The 21,163-nt window shown below is 41.9% G+C and overlaps 1 protein-coding gene across 22 annotated transcripts in view; it reads right to left on the reverse strand.

Annotated features, from left to right (window-relative positions):
• ablim1b (actin binding LIM protein 1b) overlaps positions 1-21,163 on the reverse strand; it is a 119,857-nt gene that overhangs the window by 91,490 nt on the left and 7,204 nt on the right. For all 22 annotated transcript variants that reach the window (XM_035405676.1, XM_035405680.1, XM_035405672.1 and 19 more), the window contains exon 2: positions 679-813. In XM_035405676.1, the coding sequence (XP_035261567.1) occupies positions 679-813 (135 nt within the window). The remainder of the gene's footprint in view (positions 1-678; positions 814-21,163) is intronic.

The following is a 21,163-nucleotide window of genomic DNA, read 5'->3' on the forward strand; positions in this document are numbered from 1 at the left end:
GTAAGTGACTACAGCATGGAAAACAAGCTTTCCTCTCTTTCATAACATGTAAATGAAACGCTTTGACAGCAAGCACTGTTCTGAGCTTAATCCATTACAAAGAGCAGCTGGGTCCATATGGCAGGGCCTCCCCACTCAACGCAGGACAATAGCGCTACAGAAATCTGTTCCAGCGAGACAAAAACTGCATAAATGCTAGGCTAACAACCCTGTGGCGGGACATATAGAGCTCCCTGCTGAGGTCGAGCTCCTGAGAGCCCACAGCAGATGGAAACTCTAATCACGTTTTCACCACCACAAACTACTGAGTGACCTCTGACCTGTGACATCACACAACATTTCCCTGACGATGGTACTTTCTTAGATTTGAGTAAATGACTTCACCCCGTCGCTGAAGCATAGACATAACATGTCATCAAAGACGTTATCCCTGGCTCAATTTGGCAGGCTCCAGTTGCAATGCCTGCCATGTTTACAGAGCTCAAAGGTGGAGTACAGTCTGTAGTAAACAAAGGCATGATAATAAAACTACAAAAGGATGAAGAGCATGTAAAAAACGACAGGAGTTTGTGACCTAAGCCCTTTATATGCCCGTACATAATCCAATAGATCCCCACATGTACCCCTCACACTCCAGCCATCAGACATGGCTGAGGCGAGGCAACAGTATCAACTCACCTTTGCAGGTAAAGCACTTGATGTGGAAGTGCCTGGACTGCACACGCAGGACCTCTCCCCTGCATGGCTCACCACACTTACAGCACTGGATCACTGGCTTCTCTGTGGGGGGGTGTGCGTCCTGAGCATGAGCCACTGCAAGAGAACACACACACACACATATGAGATCGCACTGCCAGAGGCTGAACACACACGCATACACACGCACACGCGTACGCATGGACACACACAAATTTTATATGATTTCAGCACTAGTGTATATTTTTAATTGTCCCAGTTTAGCATGTGATTGTTATTTTAGGTATGTACAAAACCTTTTTACAATGGTAGTTATAGGGCATTCAGGGGTTTTCGGTCTAAAGCAAAAAAATACGCAATTTACAGTGAGGTAATGCCTCTGGAGTATGTGTATATTTTCTGATTAGCCTGCAGAAAATGACATTCAACCTGTTATTTCCAATGGCGAATGTAACCTGAGACTGCCGCACTCAAAGGAAGACATACTGGCACAATACAGTATAAAAACTGGTATCTGTGTTTATAATTGAGAATAAATGCTGTTAAATTAATGTGTTCACATGTACAACATAACAACACTGTGTAAGTCGCAAAGGTATTACTTGATTTGTATTGGGGTTTTTTTAACAATCCCTTTTAAGTGTAGTTGAGAGATCTTTACTTTCTCTTCATTTTTTATTTTTATACTTATCTTCCCCAGATTTGTCCCCAGATTGTTCTATTTTTACACATACAACAAAAAATATCTGTGTTGAACCGCAGCTTTGAAGCATTTACTTCGTAACATGTAAGCCTATTAATAAATACATTAACTATTTCTAAAGGGCACATAGCATCAGTGTGCCAAACAAAAACAAAGACATGATGTTTGTGTCACAGGACCCTGGTCAGGAATGTTAATCGCTCATGATAGGCTTCACAGGCCTACGAGCCGAGGGATATTTACAGCCCTGCACGCACAGCTCAGGACCAAATGAGATAGCAAAGCGAAATGGAGACTGGGAGATAAAGAGTTATTACTGACATTTTCTCAGGTCTCACATGTCAACAGCATTGCTGCAACACTGATCTTCAAGGAGGAGCAACAGAACAGACAGGTCACACTGTTTTTAAAATGCTCATTCACAGACAGTGAATGTATCAGATAATGGACAAAATTTATCTAGAAATTGCTTTTAATTCTTCTGTATTTTTAAGAAATTGTTTCTTCTGGGGCAGAAATGCTTCTCATTGATAACCGCTTTATATAATTCCAAGACTGTCTGACAGACAGTAGTGGCAGTAAATATATGCAGCAATACAAGGAATTTAACATTGGCACCGATGGAAGATGGGTGGTAGTCACAGTAAAGCCTGCCTCATAGCAAAAAAAGACCCAACTTATTATTTTACAATGTGTTGCCTTCCTTACTGTTCATGGATGGCTCTAGCCAATCAGCAGAGACATCGAGCTGATTCTGATTAGTTCGTGCCTTGAAATCCTGGTCCAAATAAGCATTTTATCCACTTTCAAGTAATAGATCCAATCCACTTGTCTTGTAAAAATGTTTAAAAATAGTATACCATGGTCAAGGTGAATAATCGATTCTGATTGGCTGGAAGGTGCGAGTTAAAAATTGATCACCTGTTCTAAATTCATACACTGTCTACAACAGCTTTCTATATCCCCTAGCATTGATACCAGCTGTCATGCATGACATCATATTGCAGCTCGCTTAAAAAGCTCGATATCAACTAGCAGATGCTGAAAGTTATGATAAAGAACACTTGTTTTACATCAGATATCGCAGTTACCCCAACACTGAGCTAGCTAAGCAGTTTGGTGTAAATGCGCACAATATTATTCAATTTCAATTCAATCAGGGCCCACAAAGTGTATTGTGCTTGTTATTATGGTAAAATTCTGTCATGTCATTCACATTCGGTCAAGTCTCATTCAGCACTATTCACCCCTGAAAGCTCATTAGATACACTACTGTACCCTTGAGAATAGAGAGCTCACATCATGTGCACTATGGCCCTATGCCCCTGAGAATGAAGAGCTTACATCATGTTCACTATGGTCTTATAACTGAAAATCATAAAAGCACCATAGGCTAAATTAGTACAAAAGAAGTGAGTACTAAGGATGAAGATGGGATGGGAACTAAGGAATCTAAGTAGTCTACATTGGAAGATTTCCAATGATTCTGCTGCTCTGACCAATTTATTCCACCATTGTGGGGCCGGTGCAGACAGGTATCATGATCAGGAAACCCGAACACACAGGGAGGGGAAAGCCAGATACTTGGCTGTCTCCTTGAAGTCACAGAATGAAGAAATATGGTCAAGGTCTGGGGGGGATGACTGACTGGAGATATGGTGGAGCTGTTCCGTTCGCTGGCCTGCAGGCTAAGAATACGTTTTTAAACGAGATATGAGCTGTAACAGGTACAGTATATAGTGAAGTGGGATGAGGAGGGGTGTGATATGAGCACGCTTAGGAAGAATGAATACACATTTAATTATAACAGCTAAAATAACCGTCATGAGTCATGGTGTCATGGAGTCATGAGTCAGGTGTGCATTTGCTTCCTGTAAACATAACTAGTATATTTTACTGATCCTGGACAGACCAACTGTCAGAACTGCCGACAGGGTAGAGCGCGGGATGTGTCCCAACTGCTGTTGACTTTCCAGAGGCGTTTTGGATGTCCCCCTTTTAGTCAGTTCCTACCTCTCCTTCCCCCTGCCTCTGAACGCCTGTTTGTCATGAGTGTGGCATGCTTCTCAAATCTAATCTCAGAGTAGTTTAAAGAGAGAATGTTTCTGCGTTCAGCATATGCCAGTCCTGGCAAACAGGATACGCAATCAGTCCTGGCTCTGATAAGACTGGCAAGAGGGCTACTGACAAAAGACATAACACAGTCTCAATTTCAGGAGGCTTGGGGAAGGCTTCCGGAAGTATTTTGAGCTTCCATGTCCTGAAAACGGAAACTGTGCATTTTCTCAAAAAGCAATTTGACCAAGATAGTGGCTGCCATGGTGATGAGCCTCCCCAGAAAGAGCCAATCAGAGGCACTTTACAAGCAGGGCACATGCCAACAGACTTCAACCTCCTTTCAGCTGTGGAAAGACAAGTAGAGATAGTAGCAGTGCAGGGGAAGTAAATTAAAGTTCTGATCAAAATAGACTTTAAACCACATGGACTCAAAGTTGCTGAGTCAGCAAAATTGCTGAGTGGCTCAGTCAGTGAACTCACTGATGCAATCAATAAATTAAGGCACGGACTGGCTCGGTCAGTAGATTTACTGCGTTGCTCAGTAAATAAATGTTTTGAGTGGATCAGTAAGTGATGCTGCAGAGTACCAGTTTCTGTTGAGAAAAATGTGAGCTCAACTGTAGTACTGTGTGGACTACAGTGCAGAAAACATTTACTGATTCACAATCAGTATATGCTTCTGAAGCAGGGCTTTTTGTTCTAAGGTTATGGGTGGCACAACAGTGACTGGAGAGGCCCAGCTGGTGATCTCAGATAAGTAAGAATTAAGAGGATGTTTTCAGACAGCAGCTAATTACACCCCAATGGCGGGGCAAATGGCCATTCCTCCTCATTGTACAGATGATGACTCAGACGTACGCCACATCCGACAGAAGCAGGGGGTAACAGTAAAATAACCAGCTATTTGGCCATGTCCATGAAAAAATAGCAACTCTTCTCCCCTGTAATAATGAATCCTTTGGTTCTGTTGCTAAGAAACATTAAACAAATACATCTCTTAAAGGAGCCCAAGGATTAGCCGTTGAAAGTACAGTAGAACCAGCCACAAAATGGCAGGAGGTACAAGTTTTTGGCAGTGGAGGGTGTAAGGACTGTTGTTTGCATTAACAAAAAAGTGCATTGTGTGAAAGAATAACTAGTCAAATCAAAGTAATACTGCACTCTGCACAGATTCACACACCACTACCAAAATATTTAATATATATAAATACCGCTCATCGCACACAGTCGCTATGCCCCAGGCAGAAATCAAACACAACCTTCACCTGTATAATACAGTACAGGTATACTGGCTAACTGTATTGACAAATGACCACAGTAACATCAAAAATCTTGCAATTCCCTATTGGCTACATCACACGTGGGTATACATGCATCTGACGGTGAGCTCTGTGAACATGGCTACATTGTGAAACAGGCAGTGGAAAAGCAGAGGAGGGTGGGAAAGAGGCTGAAATTAGACCTCAGGTCAGACCTACACCAAAGAGCTGTCACATTAAACGACCACACCAGGTGACCACACCAGGTGACATTTACCATTTACCATTTACATATCCATCAATGACAAAGCTGAGCTACTGATCAATCAGGCCACTAACACATTTCTACCAGATATTTCCAGACAGCCCCATTGCTTTCATTGTTCCTAGGGCAAACCCAAACCAGCATTATGGAGCTGCATCAGAAATAGGCAGAACAACTGCTCCAGTTCTGCTTATTATTTTCTATATATTTTTTTAAATTTATTTTGTAAATATTTTATATTGCTGCTACTGTGTTCGTTTGCCTCAGACCACCAATTCTGTAGGACAATGGGACTTCGCTGTTGGAACTGAGGGCTGGGGTATCCATGATCCTGTTTAAATCAGGAGAATACACTTGATTCAAGCCCCACCCACTCCCAGGAGATGCTCTAAATTCCCTCTGCCAAAAATAGACACTGAGCAGAGTGGTGCTTTTAGCGGCTTTTCCTGAGAGCACTTTTTCCTGACACATTAAGAGACTTGTGACTGTGTGTGCGTGAGCATGTGTAAGTTTGTGTGTGAGTGTGTGTGAGCGTGAGCACATAAGTGAGAGAAAGAAAGAAAAAGAGAGGGAGATCTGTACCTGAGTTCACCAAAAAGAGTAGCTGTTTCTTATTCCTTGAGCAATGCATCTCTAACTGCTTCACTCCCTCATGCAGGCTCCCTCCCTCCCTCATAAGAAAATATGCACAAGTGGGGATTTACAGGCACAGAGATCTCAAACATAAAGACTGACAGACTGACAGACACGATTTGCGGCGTCAGATACACAAATTCACAGATGCACAGACTCAAAGACACAGAATCAGTTCCATCCTAATAATACTGAACAACTGTGAGTGAGTCCACATTCACATATGCTTATTTTAAACTGAGGCCAACAGTTATCTTCAAATAAAACTGGAAAATGGAAATAGCTGAACTTTTAATGTCAAATCACCGGTGGTTGTTTCTGGAAACACTGAATGCTTTCCCCACAGAAACAGGCTTAGCATTGGCACCCATATCCAGTTCCAGCTAATGGCTTCAGTGCTTCATCACATGTGTCATTATAAATATATGGTTTCAGTTTCCTGTCATTTGTTCAAACTAAATGCGGGACATGGACTTTACTTCATTCACACATGGCTTTGGGTCTCATAAATGTGTGCACACGTACAGGCTCATAATCCAGCAGATACACAGGTACCTATACTGGCACACACCCAAATATGAATGTGTCTGCACACTTACACAAATACATACATATACATATACACATACACACACATACAGTACACATTCCGTATACATACACATATACATACACCTGCAGATATAGGCACACAAATACATAACGTTCCAGTAAGGCAGTAGCATTGTGACCATGTGTGTGTAGGTCACTGAAGTGATACACGTGTCACTGTGAGGTAACAGTGGAGTAAATACAGCAGGATTCCTCTGCTGCTATGCCACGCAGCACTGCCTGTACATCACTGTGCACTGGGTCTGTAAACATGACTTATCCAAAGGTAACACACAGAATTCAAACAATGCAGTTCCAACAATAGAAGAAGACACACAAACCAAAAAGAGGGTGCTCGCCTTTTTTGTGGTCTAAGAAAAATATGGAAATAAAAATAGACTCCTAAAAATGGAAATGAACGGTGATGAATGGAATCTGAGAGAGAGACAGAGAGAGAGAGGATAGAGAGCATCAGTTGGTCAAAGAGCGTCACTGATAAATACTCTCCAAGGAATGTGATAAGATTACTTACACTTTTGGCCACTTGGCCCTGACAACAAAATGACACACCCACAGAAATATTGTAAAGTAAAACTATGACCATGACACACACCACTGGCTGCAAGGTTATCCCAAAGTTGAAATTTACTAAATAACCCAACCCTGAAGAACTTCAAACCGGCAGATGTAAGTGACAACAGATTTATACGCAAAGCATGCCCCTTTGACTTGTCTCATGGTGTCTGTATGTATGTATTCATACTGTAAAGTTATGAATCCGATAAGAGAGGTTACACTTTTCCAAAGCTAAAGACTCAACTAAGCATGTGGTGTGGAGCTAAGGTTGCAGAATCTGTGCACCATTGCGCATCTGTGAAAGAGCTCCATTTTGACTGCATGTTTGGCAGCCCAAGCAGATAATGTGTTCACAAGGAAGGAAGTGCACATGAACACTAGCTTTTGACTTTTTTGTCAATAGATCTGCATCACTCTTACCCATAAAACAAATAATTTCAATATTCATACTGTAGCTTTGAGTTTTTTGGGCAGTATACCAATTTGACTCAGCATAAAAATCAACAAGTATGGCCTTCACAATTTTTGTGGGCAATTAAATTGATTTAACTAATTTTACCACAGAAAATATGATCATTATAAGTTTCCACTGAAAGTTTCTTCAGCCAGGCATGTAAATAATAAATCATGTTTAGTGCTGATTAGTTTGAATGATGAAGACATTGTGAGTTTTCCCATAGACTGCAGAAAAAATATTGACCAACTGACTGTGACATCACCCACTGACTTTTCATAAGCTTGTGAAAAGCGTTTTTGAAACCGTGGATGTGCAGTTTTCTTCCTGCCATGTTGTACAAACTGGAGCCAGAGACTGTGGACTAGGGAAAAGGGGGGGGCCTCATATGGTCACAACATCCGGCTGGTACGATTTGTGAACTGTGAGATACAGTGACGCTGCGCAGAGACGCAAACTGTCCCTGATTTGTCCACAAAATATTAAAGTATTGTCCAAATGACACAATAACCTATCGGCACATGGAGAGACATTAGACGATCAAAAAACACCTACTGTGAATACATGTTCTTGTGGGAAAGAATTATTGACTTTGTATTTTGACGATATTGCGCCTCATTCACCAATATCTTAAGTTTTTTCTTAAATTTGTTCTTAAGAAAGATCCTAAGAAAATTCTACGTCAGATTCACGACGTGTTCTTAAACCGCAGAATGGTTCGCACGTGTTCCTAAAATGATGAATCCCATTGTCCTCGTAAGTGTAAAGCGCGTGCCAGTTGTTCCTAATTAGCATAGGTAAACGCCCCGCCAATCCCCATAAAAGGGCATGGGCCTGCAGGGCCGTGTGCACACACATAAATCAAAAAGGAAAGTTAGGGCGAACAAAGTCAATAATGCCCAAACGAAAATCTAAAGACGGTGGAGCACCGGACTCCAATCGTAAGAAAAACTTAAGTAGTTCTGAAGTGGAGATATTACTGTGGGAAGTGAACAGCATACGATCTGTCTTATTTAGTAGCGTCTGTACACAACACACATACACATGCATACATGCACACACATACACACACATACACACACACGCACATATGCACACACGCACGCACACACGCACATGCACACACATATGCACACACGCATATGTACACACATATGCACACACACACGCACATGCACACACACATACACACGCACGCACGCACACATGCACATGCACACACACACATACACGCACACATGCAGACATGCACACACATATTAGACTTTACTGTATGTTAGCCCCTGGAGGCAGGCTCAGACGCAGACGTTGTCATAGATGCAGAGGAAAGGCTTTTGGCCACTAGGTTTTTCCTTGTAGTCTTTCTGTTATGAAGGACAGGTCTGGATGGTAATCCTCCCGTGAGGTGCTGTAAGCCTATTAACCACACACATACGCACACACACATTCATGCATACACACATACACATGCACACGCACGCACACACACACATACACACACACATGCATGCACACACACACACACGCATACATGCACACACATACACACACACACATACACACATACGCATACTTGCACACACACATACACACACGCACGCACATGCACACACATACACACACATACACACATATGCATACATGCACACACATGCACATGCACACGCATGCACACACACACATACACACACATGCATGCACACACACACACACATGCATACATGCACACACATACACACACACGCATACTTGCACACACACACACGCACGCACATGCACACACATACACACATATGCATACATGCACACACATACACACACGCACATGCACACACACACGCACACACACACATGCATGCACACACACATACACACACACGCATACATGCACACACATATACACACACATACACACACACGCATACTTGCACACACACATACACACGCACGCACACACATACACACACGCATGCATGCACACACACATACACACACACACATACACACATACGCATACTTGCACACACACATACACACACGCACGCACATGCACACACATACACACACATACACACATATGCATACATGCACACACATGCACATGCACACGCATGCACACACACACATACACACACATGCATGCACACACACACACATGCATACATGCACACACATACACACACACGCATACTTGCACACACACACACGCACGCACATGCACACACATACACACATATGCATACATGCACACACATACACACACGCACATGCACACACACACGCACACATACGCATACTTGCACACACACATACACACACATACACACATATGCATACATGCACACACATACACACATACACATGCACACGCATGCACACACACACATACACACACACATGCATGCACACACACACACACACATGCATACATGCACACACATACACACACACGCATACTTGCACACACACATACACACACACGCACACACATGCACACACACACACACACATACACACGCACACACACACACACATGCACACACACACGCACACACACATACACACACACCCACGCACGCACACACGCACATGCACACAAACACACATACACACGCACACGCACGCACACAAACACATACACACACACGCACGCATGCACACACACATACACACACACGCATACATGCACACACACATACACACGCACGCACACACGCAGATGCACACACACATACGTATGCATACATGCACACACACAGGCACGCACACACACACATACACACACACATGCATGCACACACACATACACACACACGCATACATGCACACACATATACACACACACATACACACACACGCACACTTACACACACACATACACACGCACGCACACACATACACACACGCATGCATGCACACACACATACACACACACGCATACATACATGCACACACACATACACACACCACACGCACGCACACACGCAGATGCACACACACATACACACGCACACACACACACAGATGCACACACACATACACACGCACACGCACACCACACACACACACATGCATACATGCACACACATACACACACATACACACACACGCACATATGCACACACGCACGCACACACGCACATGCACACACATATGCACACACGCATATGTACACACATATGCACACACACACGCACATGCACACACACATACACACGCACGCACGCACACATGCACATGCACACACACACATACACGCACACATGCAGACATGCACACACATATTAGACTTTACTGTATGTTAGCCCCTGGAGGCAGGCTCAGACGCAGACGTTGTCATAGATGCAGAGGAAAGGCTTGGCCAGGAAGCTCTCTACTTTGGCCTGCAGCTCAAACTCAGGTTCTAGCTGATGGTGACTGAGTGCTGAGGCAGCACTGAGCTTCAGGATGACATGCATCTGAGTTGGGACAGCTCTCTATAATAAAGCACTAGGGTGGGGGATGGGGAGGGGCAGTGGGACGAGGCAGAGGGGACCCACACTTAGCCTAGTGGAGGACAGCCATACCTCTCTTCTAGTCCGCCTTTCCCAGAGAGCCAAAAAAGTTGGGTGCCCACTAAACACACAGCTGACCCTCAGCCCAGAACAGAACTAAGTCAAAAGCCTGAGAGGCCACCCGTGACCTTGCGCGCTCACTACAGAAAAGACACGTGCCACTCAAATCTAAAACTAGAATCGCTAACAAAGTGCCTACTGTGCAGCAGTGGGGTTTCTGGCAACAATCCAGGAATGTTTTTTATTGTACAAAAGGCATGTTTGTGGTGTGCTCTCTTGATAAGTCTATCAGCACCATGTTAACAACATGGCCAGTTCCAGTTCTTCATTCAGAGGGGACACCTGTGTAATTGAGCGATGAGCACTGACACCAGGTGTTTGTGCAACCTGGAGAATGTCTCAGAGGCTTATGTGAACATTTCAAGTTGCCTATATCCACCCTGACATCTCTGAACTGGGCATTAAGTGCCCTTGTCCATCCAAAAGGTTCAAGGACGCTTTCTTGGAACTGACAGAAGACTGATGCTTCTTTAGTTTGTCCAGTTCCCCAGGAACACTTCATAGGGGTACAGGATGGGACAAATATTGCACATTCTCTTAGTAAATCCATGTTACTCTAATGACCACCCCCCCACCCCACCCCCCATGGCCCATTCCCTGAGGCTGCTGTCTGCTCCGCCTATTTGGCAGTTATTGCTCAGCTGTTGTTTGCAATTCTCCTCTTCTTTCTTATTCTCTTACTCTCAGTATACCTCTCCCTCTCTTTTCTTCCATTTTTCTCTTCCTATTTAGCATGACGTAACAATGATCTCAAGTCTGCACTCACTATCATACTCTGAACTCACAGTGGGCTCACTGTGATTTTTCACCACAATCTCTTGAATGCTGGGTGCAACAGAGATCAACTTGTTCTTAATCTGTACAAATTCAACAGAAACCTCCAAAGTGTACTTGTGTACATATGAAACCTTTAGATTCACACGTTTAAGAATGCATTACGACAGCGCGTTGCCTCAGAATGTTCCATATTAATGGTGAGTGAAATAAATAAATTGGCTCAGCTATAGCCTATACACAGGGCACAATCTGTGCCACAATGGGATGTTACTTGCATGTTGTTCCTATCATCTTGTACTGAACAGAGTGTAATGATCCTGACACCCCCCCCCCCCCCCCCCCCCCCCCATTGCAGCGCTCCACAGGGCTGAGTCATAAATCACTCAGAGCTGATAATGCGCATGCCTCAGATGGCTCTTGCTGCAATCTCTTCAGTGCCTCCCAGGCAAGTGCCCCTGTCATTAACATAACTGCAGTGTGTGTGCACGTGCGCATGTACATGTTTGCAAGTGTGTGTGGGGCCCCGAACACATGTGTCTGTGAGTTTAACAATATAAAATTCTGACAGGGAGGACTGAATCATGCAAGTTTAATAAGGATGTAAATATACTGTATTAACAATGAGGCAGAGAGAATGAGAAATGGGGGTGAGCAAGAGATAGAGGGAGGGAGGAAGTGGGGGTAGAAGCTTTTAATCACACAAAGGGCTTGTAGTGCTTGTAGTTCTCTGTCTTTCCCATAATGCATTGCTGTTGCCTACACTGGTAAATCTAAAGTAGGCATGCTATTGGTTGAAGAAAAACAAAAGAAGTATTTAAATCACATTTTATTTGTAGTGTGATTGTAAAGTCATTGTAAAGTCATTGTAAACTGAGAGGCATTAATTGTAAAGTGCTTTGGATAAAAGTGCTATATAAATGCAGTCCATTTACCATTTAAAGTCAGCATACGGTATACACACTTATCCAGGTTCCCTTGAAATCAGTGGGCCTATTATGGTACTTTTTCTGTCTAGAGACCATATCAGGACAACCACGCCTACAACCGCAAACTCTTTTGTCTCCATGACAAAGCACGGTATATTCACCCTGCTCACATGCAGAGAAAAGCGCGTACTGTAAGCGTCAGAGAAACGGCATTCCAAAAAGTGGTTTAAGCATCGGTTTGCACTGCAACAGGACACAATGGAGTCTACCTTTTTAAGTTGCCATGGTTGCAGAGGCAGGCTTAGTTCATTATAGAGAACTCTTTCCACCAAATCCCCCCCCCCCCCTCTTCTCTCCCCACTCACTCTGTGCTGTGCAGATCCTAGTATGATTTTGCAGCTCTGATGCAGCAGTTCCTGAATGCATAAAATCAAACAAAACTCTTTCTGGCAAACTCTTTCTTCAGTCCACAGTCCTGATGACTCACCAGTGACTTATTTTTAAGGGACACTGGTGCTAATCTGTCTCATAGCTCTTCAAACAGCAAGAGCCCTTTAACTGTTTGCCTTGATTTATATTTTCCGATTTTCAGAAAGCTAAAAACCAAGCAACTGTGGTGCAATGTGTGTGCACACTTTCAAACCTAACGGAATAGAAGCAACCTCTTACCAGCACATGGAAGAGGACAGAGTAAAATGCATGCATATAATTGCACAAAAACACAGATGGCAAAGGGAGGTCGTCTGAGTGCTCTGAGTGGCGTGCGCCACACAGCAGGGGGTAGGACTGTCGTGGATACCCCTGCGGCTCCGGCCAATCAGAGGAGACCTCCATGCCTCAGCCACGCCTGCTGGAGCTCGGAGCTTCCACCTAAGGAAGGTGAACAACAAATCCCTATCCAACGCAGCTGCTACAGGACCTGTCTGTGTGAACATGCATAGACCCTCCTTCAAAGGAACCACTGTCCCAGAATATTCCTTTGAACAGTCTCTCTCTCTGAAGCTCATGATATCATAAGCTGTGCGGCAGAGCCCTTATATATAGCACATATGTGAGGCCTGTCTACCATCTATAAATGCTGTCATAAGCATTGGTACAGCCGTCTCCTCTCTCTCTACATCAACACCGATCCAAAAATCCAGCTCAGGAGCTTATCTACACTGCATTGTAATATGTACTCTCATATGCGATACAGTGCCACACTTGTCTCTTTAAATGATCCCATAGAGGAACATAGACACGCACACACACATACTGTACATACACATCGGCAAACACACAAATGTATGTGCAGACATACACACATTCACATACTGTACACATGCGCATACACACATACCCACACACACACACACACACGTATATGTGCACGTATGTACATACACACATTTTTGGTTACCTTTCTCCTTAACCATGACCATTGGTTGCTGTGCTCTGGTTTGCGGCTGAAAAGGCAGTGGCAGGTAAACAATGGGTCCTCTTTTTTATCCTCCTAGTTTATTCCCTCAGACTGATCACGCTCCACAAACACACACCAAGAGAGAGCGAGAAAGAGAGAGACAGAGACAGAATGGGAGAGAGAGAACAAGAGCAAGATAAGTGAGACAGAGAGAGCTTTTTCCCAGACTACCCAGGCAGTTTGGAATGAGCGAGCGGACTGCTAGCTGGTACTCCCCTCCCACCCCTTGTTGGACTCTGATCCCCCGCCCTCCCCCCCCCCACCCCACCCCCAGCTGCTCCCATGTGACAGACGCAGATTCCACAGCAGTAATCCTACCACCACAGACAAGACCTTCCTCAAAAACACAACAGCTAACGCACCTGACATACACTGCAGGAACCTTCGATCCACTCTCTTTCACTCTGTCTCTCCACCACTCCCTTTGTTTTTCCCTTCCCTTGTATCCCACATTTTGTTTTTTCCCCTTCTCAGACCCCCTCCCTCTCTCTCTTTATCTTTCTCTCTCTTTCTCCCTGTCTCCCTGTCCAACATACTGTGCTGCCAGATCCGAACATTTCCTCCTCTCCCATGTGGAATGGCAGCCTCTCTACCTGTGAGGGTGTTTCACAGTAAGGGCACGTTTCTTTTGATTTTGAATTACAGGGGTCTCTCCTCCGTCTGGTTATCCAGGACTGCCAGTGTCTGGCTGCCTCAATGGCTGCACTGACTTAGCCCATATTTTGTTCACCCCTTCCCTCTCCCTCCCCTCTCTCTCTCTCCATTTCTCCCTCCCCTTCCCCCCACCTCTCGGCTCACTCACACACTTTTGTTTGTTGTATTTACTTTAGCAAACAATAAAAGAACTGGAATTAACATAGAGGGCATGGCACCACTACCCCTCCCCCCCACCAGCTCAATGTTGCTCATAGCTATTCACAAAAGCCAATGGCCATGTTTCCCAATGAATAAATCTCTGACACACAGTAAATATACAGAAAAAAGCTGAACAGCCATGCTCAAATAAAACATTCATTTAGTCAAGCAACCTCAAGTGACCTCTTGTAAGCTCTTGTAGAAAACAGCTATTTTAGAATGCCATTATGCCCCCCTCTTTATATGCAATCTAATGCCAGCGGAGTGACTGACAGGTTCATCCATCAGCATAAAGCATTAGCGCTGCAGATCCAGTCTGTTATGTGTAATGACTAAACAGTGTCTTGACATCAAACAGAGGAAACGCTGTAAGAATGCTGACAAAACTGTCGAAATCGATTGTCTGTCATTCTGACCAGCCTCAACTCACCCTGCCTAATGAAAAATGCACGTTCTGTGCTAAAACAGATTAAGTAGCTCATACATAGTCATTTATTTAATGTTTGTTTTTCACCATAACTGAGTAAATGGTTCTCTCAAGGGTAAATCACTCACGTTGTTAGCATTTTACTGCATATATATGTGTATGACCATTTGGAGGGCAGTAGAACTGAATGTTCATAGACAGGGATAATAAGCAGCCCAATGAGAGCCATGTTATTGCTGGAGTCTACAACAGGGAACTATTTTGAACAATGTTACTACAGCTGGCCTCACATTGGTGATTTTAAATATATTTCAAATAAAATATTTCAATAGCAAAAATACCCAACATGTGACCAGTATCTTTATATTGCTTTCATAAAAACAAAAAAATATATAATTGATTCCAAGGGGTGGGCATCTTACAGCCAACAACCACTAGGGGCAGACTGTGTGCTTACATTGTACAAGTAAATAGATAGATAGATGTCTGCCTTTTTAATGCCAACTATCTTTAAAAAACTGGGAGGCTGTGTGCAATTAATGATACACATCAATGGCATCTACCCAATCAAAACACATTTCTCCTCAGTGAGTCACTATGATTGGTTGATATGAGTGAGTCACTGACAGCATATTGTGTCCATCCTCTCCCATCTCTGAAGACAAGAACCACAGTGGGGGAGCATCCTGCTGAGTGGGTCAGAGGCAAACAGCGTGGCTTCCAAGAGTATTGCCATTGCCCGGGCCTTGGGAGAATGAGCAGTCATTGCTTCATAATCTCCTATCTGGCTAAAATCTCTGTGTGGGAAATGATTTTATTTAAAAAATCTGAAATGAACAGATGCCAGGAGTAAAAGCGTATGTAAACACATTATATTGGAAGGAAACACATCTTGAAGTGTGACACTAGACATCTGGCACAGAAATTTAAAGCTACTGTATATATTGTGTATTAATCTTTAATTTATCAGTGAATAAATATAACTACTGGCACTACAGCACAGAGAGTGTCATGGGCACCTGTAGAAATTCTCTCTTAATGTTTAAAATAGCACTTCTGCATCTAGTTGTGTTTGTGCCTATTCTGTCAGAGCACACAAACAGATAATAATCATAATCAGTTGCAGTTTAACAATAAGAAGCACTTTCACCCATAACCCACCATTCATAACCCATAGTGGAAGGCATCCCGAATGGCCAAGTAAAAAGGGAATTGTCTGTCCGAACTTAGGGACGTTATACTTTTATTACTTTTCTTTGTATGTCTTTGGGGTTTGAATGCCACAGGGAAGAATGACCTTAGGAGTCAGGTCAGAAGGCAAGGTAAAAGGTCCATTCATTATCGCGGGTTGAACTGCAGAGGTCAGTGGATCTTTAAATACCACACAAAGAAAACAAGATCTGAAAGCAATCCATTAACCTCCCAATAATCCCTGTGCGACCGGCTATCTGCTCACTGCGGAATGGGGTTCTCAGGACTGCCGGGGACCTCAACAGCATGTGTGCAAGGGCCACACCTCAGTTGACGAGGGTGGGGCTGATAAGTTAAAGAGCACTGGGTGAATGGGGTTAGCAGTCAGAGCCTGTACTGCTCCCTCTCTCCCACTTGCTGCGGCAACCTTAAATATAACTTCCAATCACCTCGTTCATAGAAGGACATGGGCTTAACTTGACCACAAATACAATGAAAGCCCCATATCACACAGCACATTAATGAAGTTAGGAGTCAGAGAGAGAACCCTACACAAACATGGGGGCAACAGATACCCAGATTAACAAGCAAATACACCCACAGTTATGATCATCAATAAAAATATAACCCCCTGTGTCTTAAGAGTATTTAGAAAGTTAGAGAATTTATTGACATACTTAGATACACTGTTTCCTGTTGTGAAGCATTTTTAAAAAATTTTAAATTTATTTCCACTTAATTTAAACAGGAAGTCCCACTGAGATACAAGATCCCTTTTACAAGGCAGACCTGGCCAAGACAACAGCAGCAATAAAACATACATTACGTCACACATAAAACATATAAGAACATACAGTATATGATAAACAAGTACTTGAATGAAACTAGTACAGCATATTTTTAAAGGGGACCCAGCCTATAGAAAACAACACTCTTCCTGCAGAGTTCTTTTACACAGATTTAAATTCCTCAAGCGAAACCAAAGTATCTAAACAGATAAGGTCTTGTACCCCATTCCACGCCAGAGGTACAGTGTGAAAAGGCAGTCCTTTCCTAATGCACTGGGTACTTTCAAAAGTAGCCACCTATTGGACCAGGTTTGGTAGGTACTACAGAAAAATAGGCTGCAGAGGGGAAGCTTTCCAAGGATGGTATATATATATATATATATGTATATATATATAGTACTGTGCAAAAGTCTTAGGCACTCTAGATTTTTAAATATAATATATAGTATATATTTGGTCTTATTTGGTTTATTTTTTGTTTTCTGCATTAGTGTGTCAGTAGAAAAGTGCAAATTTGAGATTTCCAAACATGAATTTTCCAAAAAATGAAACAATTTTACAGATACATTTTTGTATTTTGTTAAATAAATTAATATTTTAAGTAATAGACTACTTTTCAGATAAAAACATGACCAAGGGTCTCTGGGATTACCTGGAGAGCCAGAAGCAAGCGAAACAGCCAAAATCTGCAGAAGAACTGTGGCAAGTTCTCCAAAATGCTTAGAACAACCTAACAGCCGATTTTCTTATAAAACTGCCAGACAGTGTACCTAAGAGAATTGATGTAGTTTTAAAGGTGAAGGGTGGTCACACCAAACATTGATTTTATTTAGTTTTTAACTATTTACTGCTCTTTATATTATTGTTTTTATATTTATAACCTTTCATTTCATTATTTTTGAAAGCATCTTAGCTGTACAGCATTTTTTTACAGGTGCCTAAGACTTTTGCACAGCAATATATATATATATATATATATATATATATATATATATATATATATATATATATATATATATATATATATAAATCTGTATATATATATATATATATATACACACACAGTACCAGTCAAAAGTTTAGACACACCTGCTTAAAGCAGTTTTTTCATGATTAAAAATGCTTTAAACCGTATAAACTTGTCTATAAACACTTAATATTTCATTATATGATATCTGTACTTATATAAGCAGATAATCATAAGTGAATTGCATTCAAAAGTTTAATTTTTAAATGAAAATAGAAATCTTGTAAGCTCATTGGGGGGGGGGGGGGGTGCATTCTTTTGTTATTTAAATATCTTGGTACGTACTGGTGTTCATGATGACGTCTATCTTAACAGGTGCTCCAGGACCTGTATAATTTTTCATATGTAAAAAAAAATAAAGACCACCCGCTATATTTCAAAATTCATGGGATTTATTCCTACATCAGTTTCACCCTTCTACCCTCCATTGGAAATATATGGTACTGCATGTGGTGAAAATGGAGTAGGAATATATATATATATATATATATATATATATATATATATATATATATATATATATATACCAATCAGCCACAACATTAAAACCACCTGCATTTTTCTGCTTTTTTCTGATTTAATATTTTATTTTCTCTGGTTGTAATCAAACAATTCACACGTGGTCAAAGTGCAGACTCAGAGCTTTTATTAAGGGGTATTCTTATACATTTTGGTTTCACCATTTAGTAATTACAGCACTTTCTATATGTAGTCCCCCATTTCAGTGTTTTAGACAAATTAACATAATGATGGCAAATAAAAGAGTCATGTTTTGTATTTGGTTGCATATCCTTTGCATGCCATGACTTCCTGATGTCTGTGACCTATCAACAACATCAGAGTCTGGAAATCTTACTCTCAGGTTGTCCTACAAGCGATAAAAAAACTCTTTGCATTTGAATGGATCTCTATGGGAATTGGAGGTTGGGACTAGATTCAGCTGTAAATTATGCTGATACAGTACAGAACACATTTGTTGGCTAAATGGCTTTGAGTCATCAAGGGTCCAAGGTATCAAATGAGCCTCAAACCACCGTGCTGCTGCCAGATAGATACTACAGATGCAGTAGATACTACAAGCATTGTTTCTCCTGCATATTTTTTCCATTGAGTTCAACAGGAAAATTAATCAGGAGAAACAATGCTTGTAGTATCTACTCCATATCTGGCAGCAGCACAGTGGTTGGAGGGGACTACATATATAAAGTGCTGTAATTACTACATGGTGAAACCAAAATGTATAAGAATACCCTTTAATAAAAGCTCTCAGTCTGCGCTTTGACCACGTGTGAATTGTTTGATTAAACAAACAGAGAAAATAAAATATTAAATCAGAAAAAAGCAGAAACATGCAGGTGGTTTTAATGTAGTGGCTGATCGGTGTATATGTATATATATATATATATATATATATATATATATATATATGTGTGTGTGTGTGTGTGTGTAGCATTTGTCTGCTAATAGAATTATGAGCAAGTCTTTTGGTCTTTTGATTGAAGTTTTACTTTCAGCCATGCCAAAAACTCTGAGCTCCCATACTCCACAATTAAAATTACAGCATTTATAAATAGAGTTGATATGTTAATATATTTATTTCAGAAGTGTATCGTATAAAATACAATATATACACAGCGTGGAGACAGACAAATGAGATAGGTAAGGTGGGTATTAAATAAAATACAATATATTAAGAGGAACATAGTAAGAGGAACATAGAGGTTGCAGATTCAATGCCCAGGTTAATAACAAGCTTTATAATCGCCACAGATGGGACCCTAATGACAGGCATTACAAATAAGCAGTGGTTGGTCAGAAAGTTGCTAAGAGATGTCTGCTCTGTAAATTATGGATTAACGGTGGTTAAAAATGGCCAGCTTTGGTAACGCAGACAGATCACTATCCGTTAGCACTTCAGTCTTAGGTTCAGACAGGCAGTACATGCCTCCATGACAGCCAAAAATAAACAGATCAGATCTTGGAACATTGTGTAGGTTTTATTCCAAAAATCTGAAAGTTTTCAAAGACCTTAAAAAAATGACACAAATGAAACCATCTATTATAAGAAACATAGTTCTAATTAAAATACATGCAATGTGTAAGATAAATGAATAAAGCTAAAAATAAAGCAAAAAAACTTGTTAGTTTCACATCCGCTTGTGCGGATTGACAATCCTTGTTAATATCATGGTGCCAAATAAAGAGAGAACAGATTCTCATTACATCACATTTCCTGACAGTGCAGAACTAATCTGTTTGAGATATACTCATAATTATACCCTTTATTTTACAGACGCAGTTTGAACCACATCACAGTTTTTCTTTTGCTGCTAACCCCAGGTAAATGACTGACAGGTTGGACAGATAGTTGATTCAATGCTCCATACAGCAACTGGGGAAGTGAGATGGGTTCGTCCTCATGTCAAATATTAACTGCACTTAATCAGGTGTGTCCGTGAAAAGCCTGAAACGCTGCTCTTCTGCCATGTAAATGTAAGCTCTGTGAAGGACATAACCACAAACAAGCTGTAGTGAAGACGGAAATATTAGGGTTTAGAGATGTCAGAGTCGTAATGAAACTAGATTAGGACGCATATGAGCACAGGAACATGGTGCTGAGGCAGAGCAGTCTTGTACCCCTCACTCACTCACATGGGCATGGGAAAGGGGTCTTATGTAACAGCCAATCTGCTTAACTCTATTCCTGTGTCTGCAGAAAGCTGTGCGAGGCAATTATGCTCAAACATAAGAGAGGGGTTAGAGGGCAAAGGTCATCTGTCTGTCTGACTCAGCCCCATCTTCCAACACGCGCATACACACACACACACACACGCACATAAACACAAAATACTCACATGCATAAC

Source organism: Anguilla anguilla, chromosome 2 (genome assembly GCF_013347855.1).
Source record: "Anguilla anguilla isolate fAngAng1 chromosome 2, fAngAng1.pri, whole genome shotgun sequence".
NCBI classification, from domain to species: Eukaryota; Metazoa; Chordata; class Actinopteri; order Anguilliformes; family Anguillidae; genus Anguilla; species Anguilla anguilla.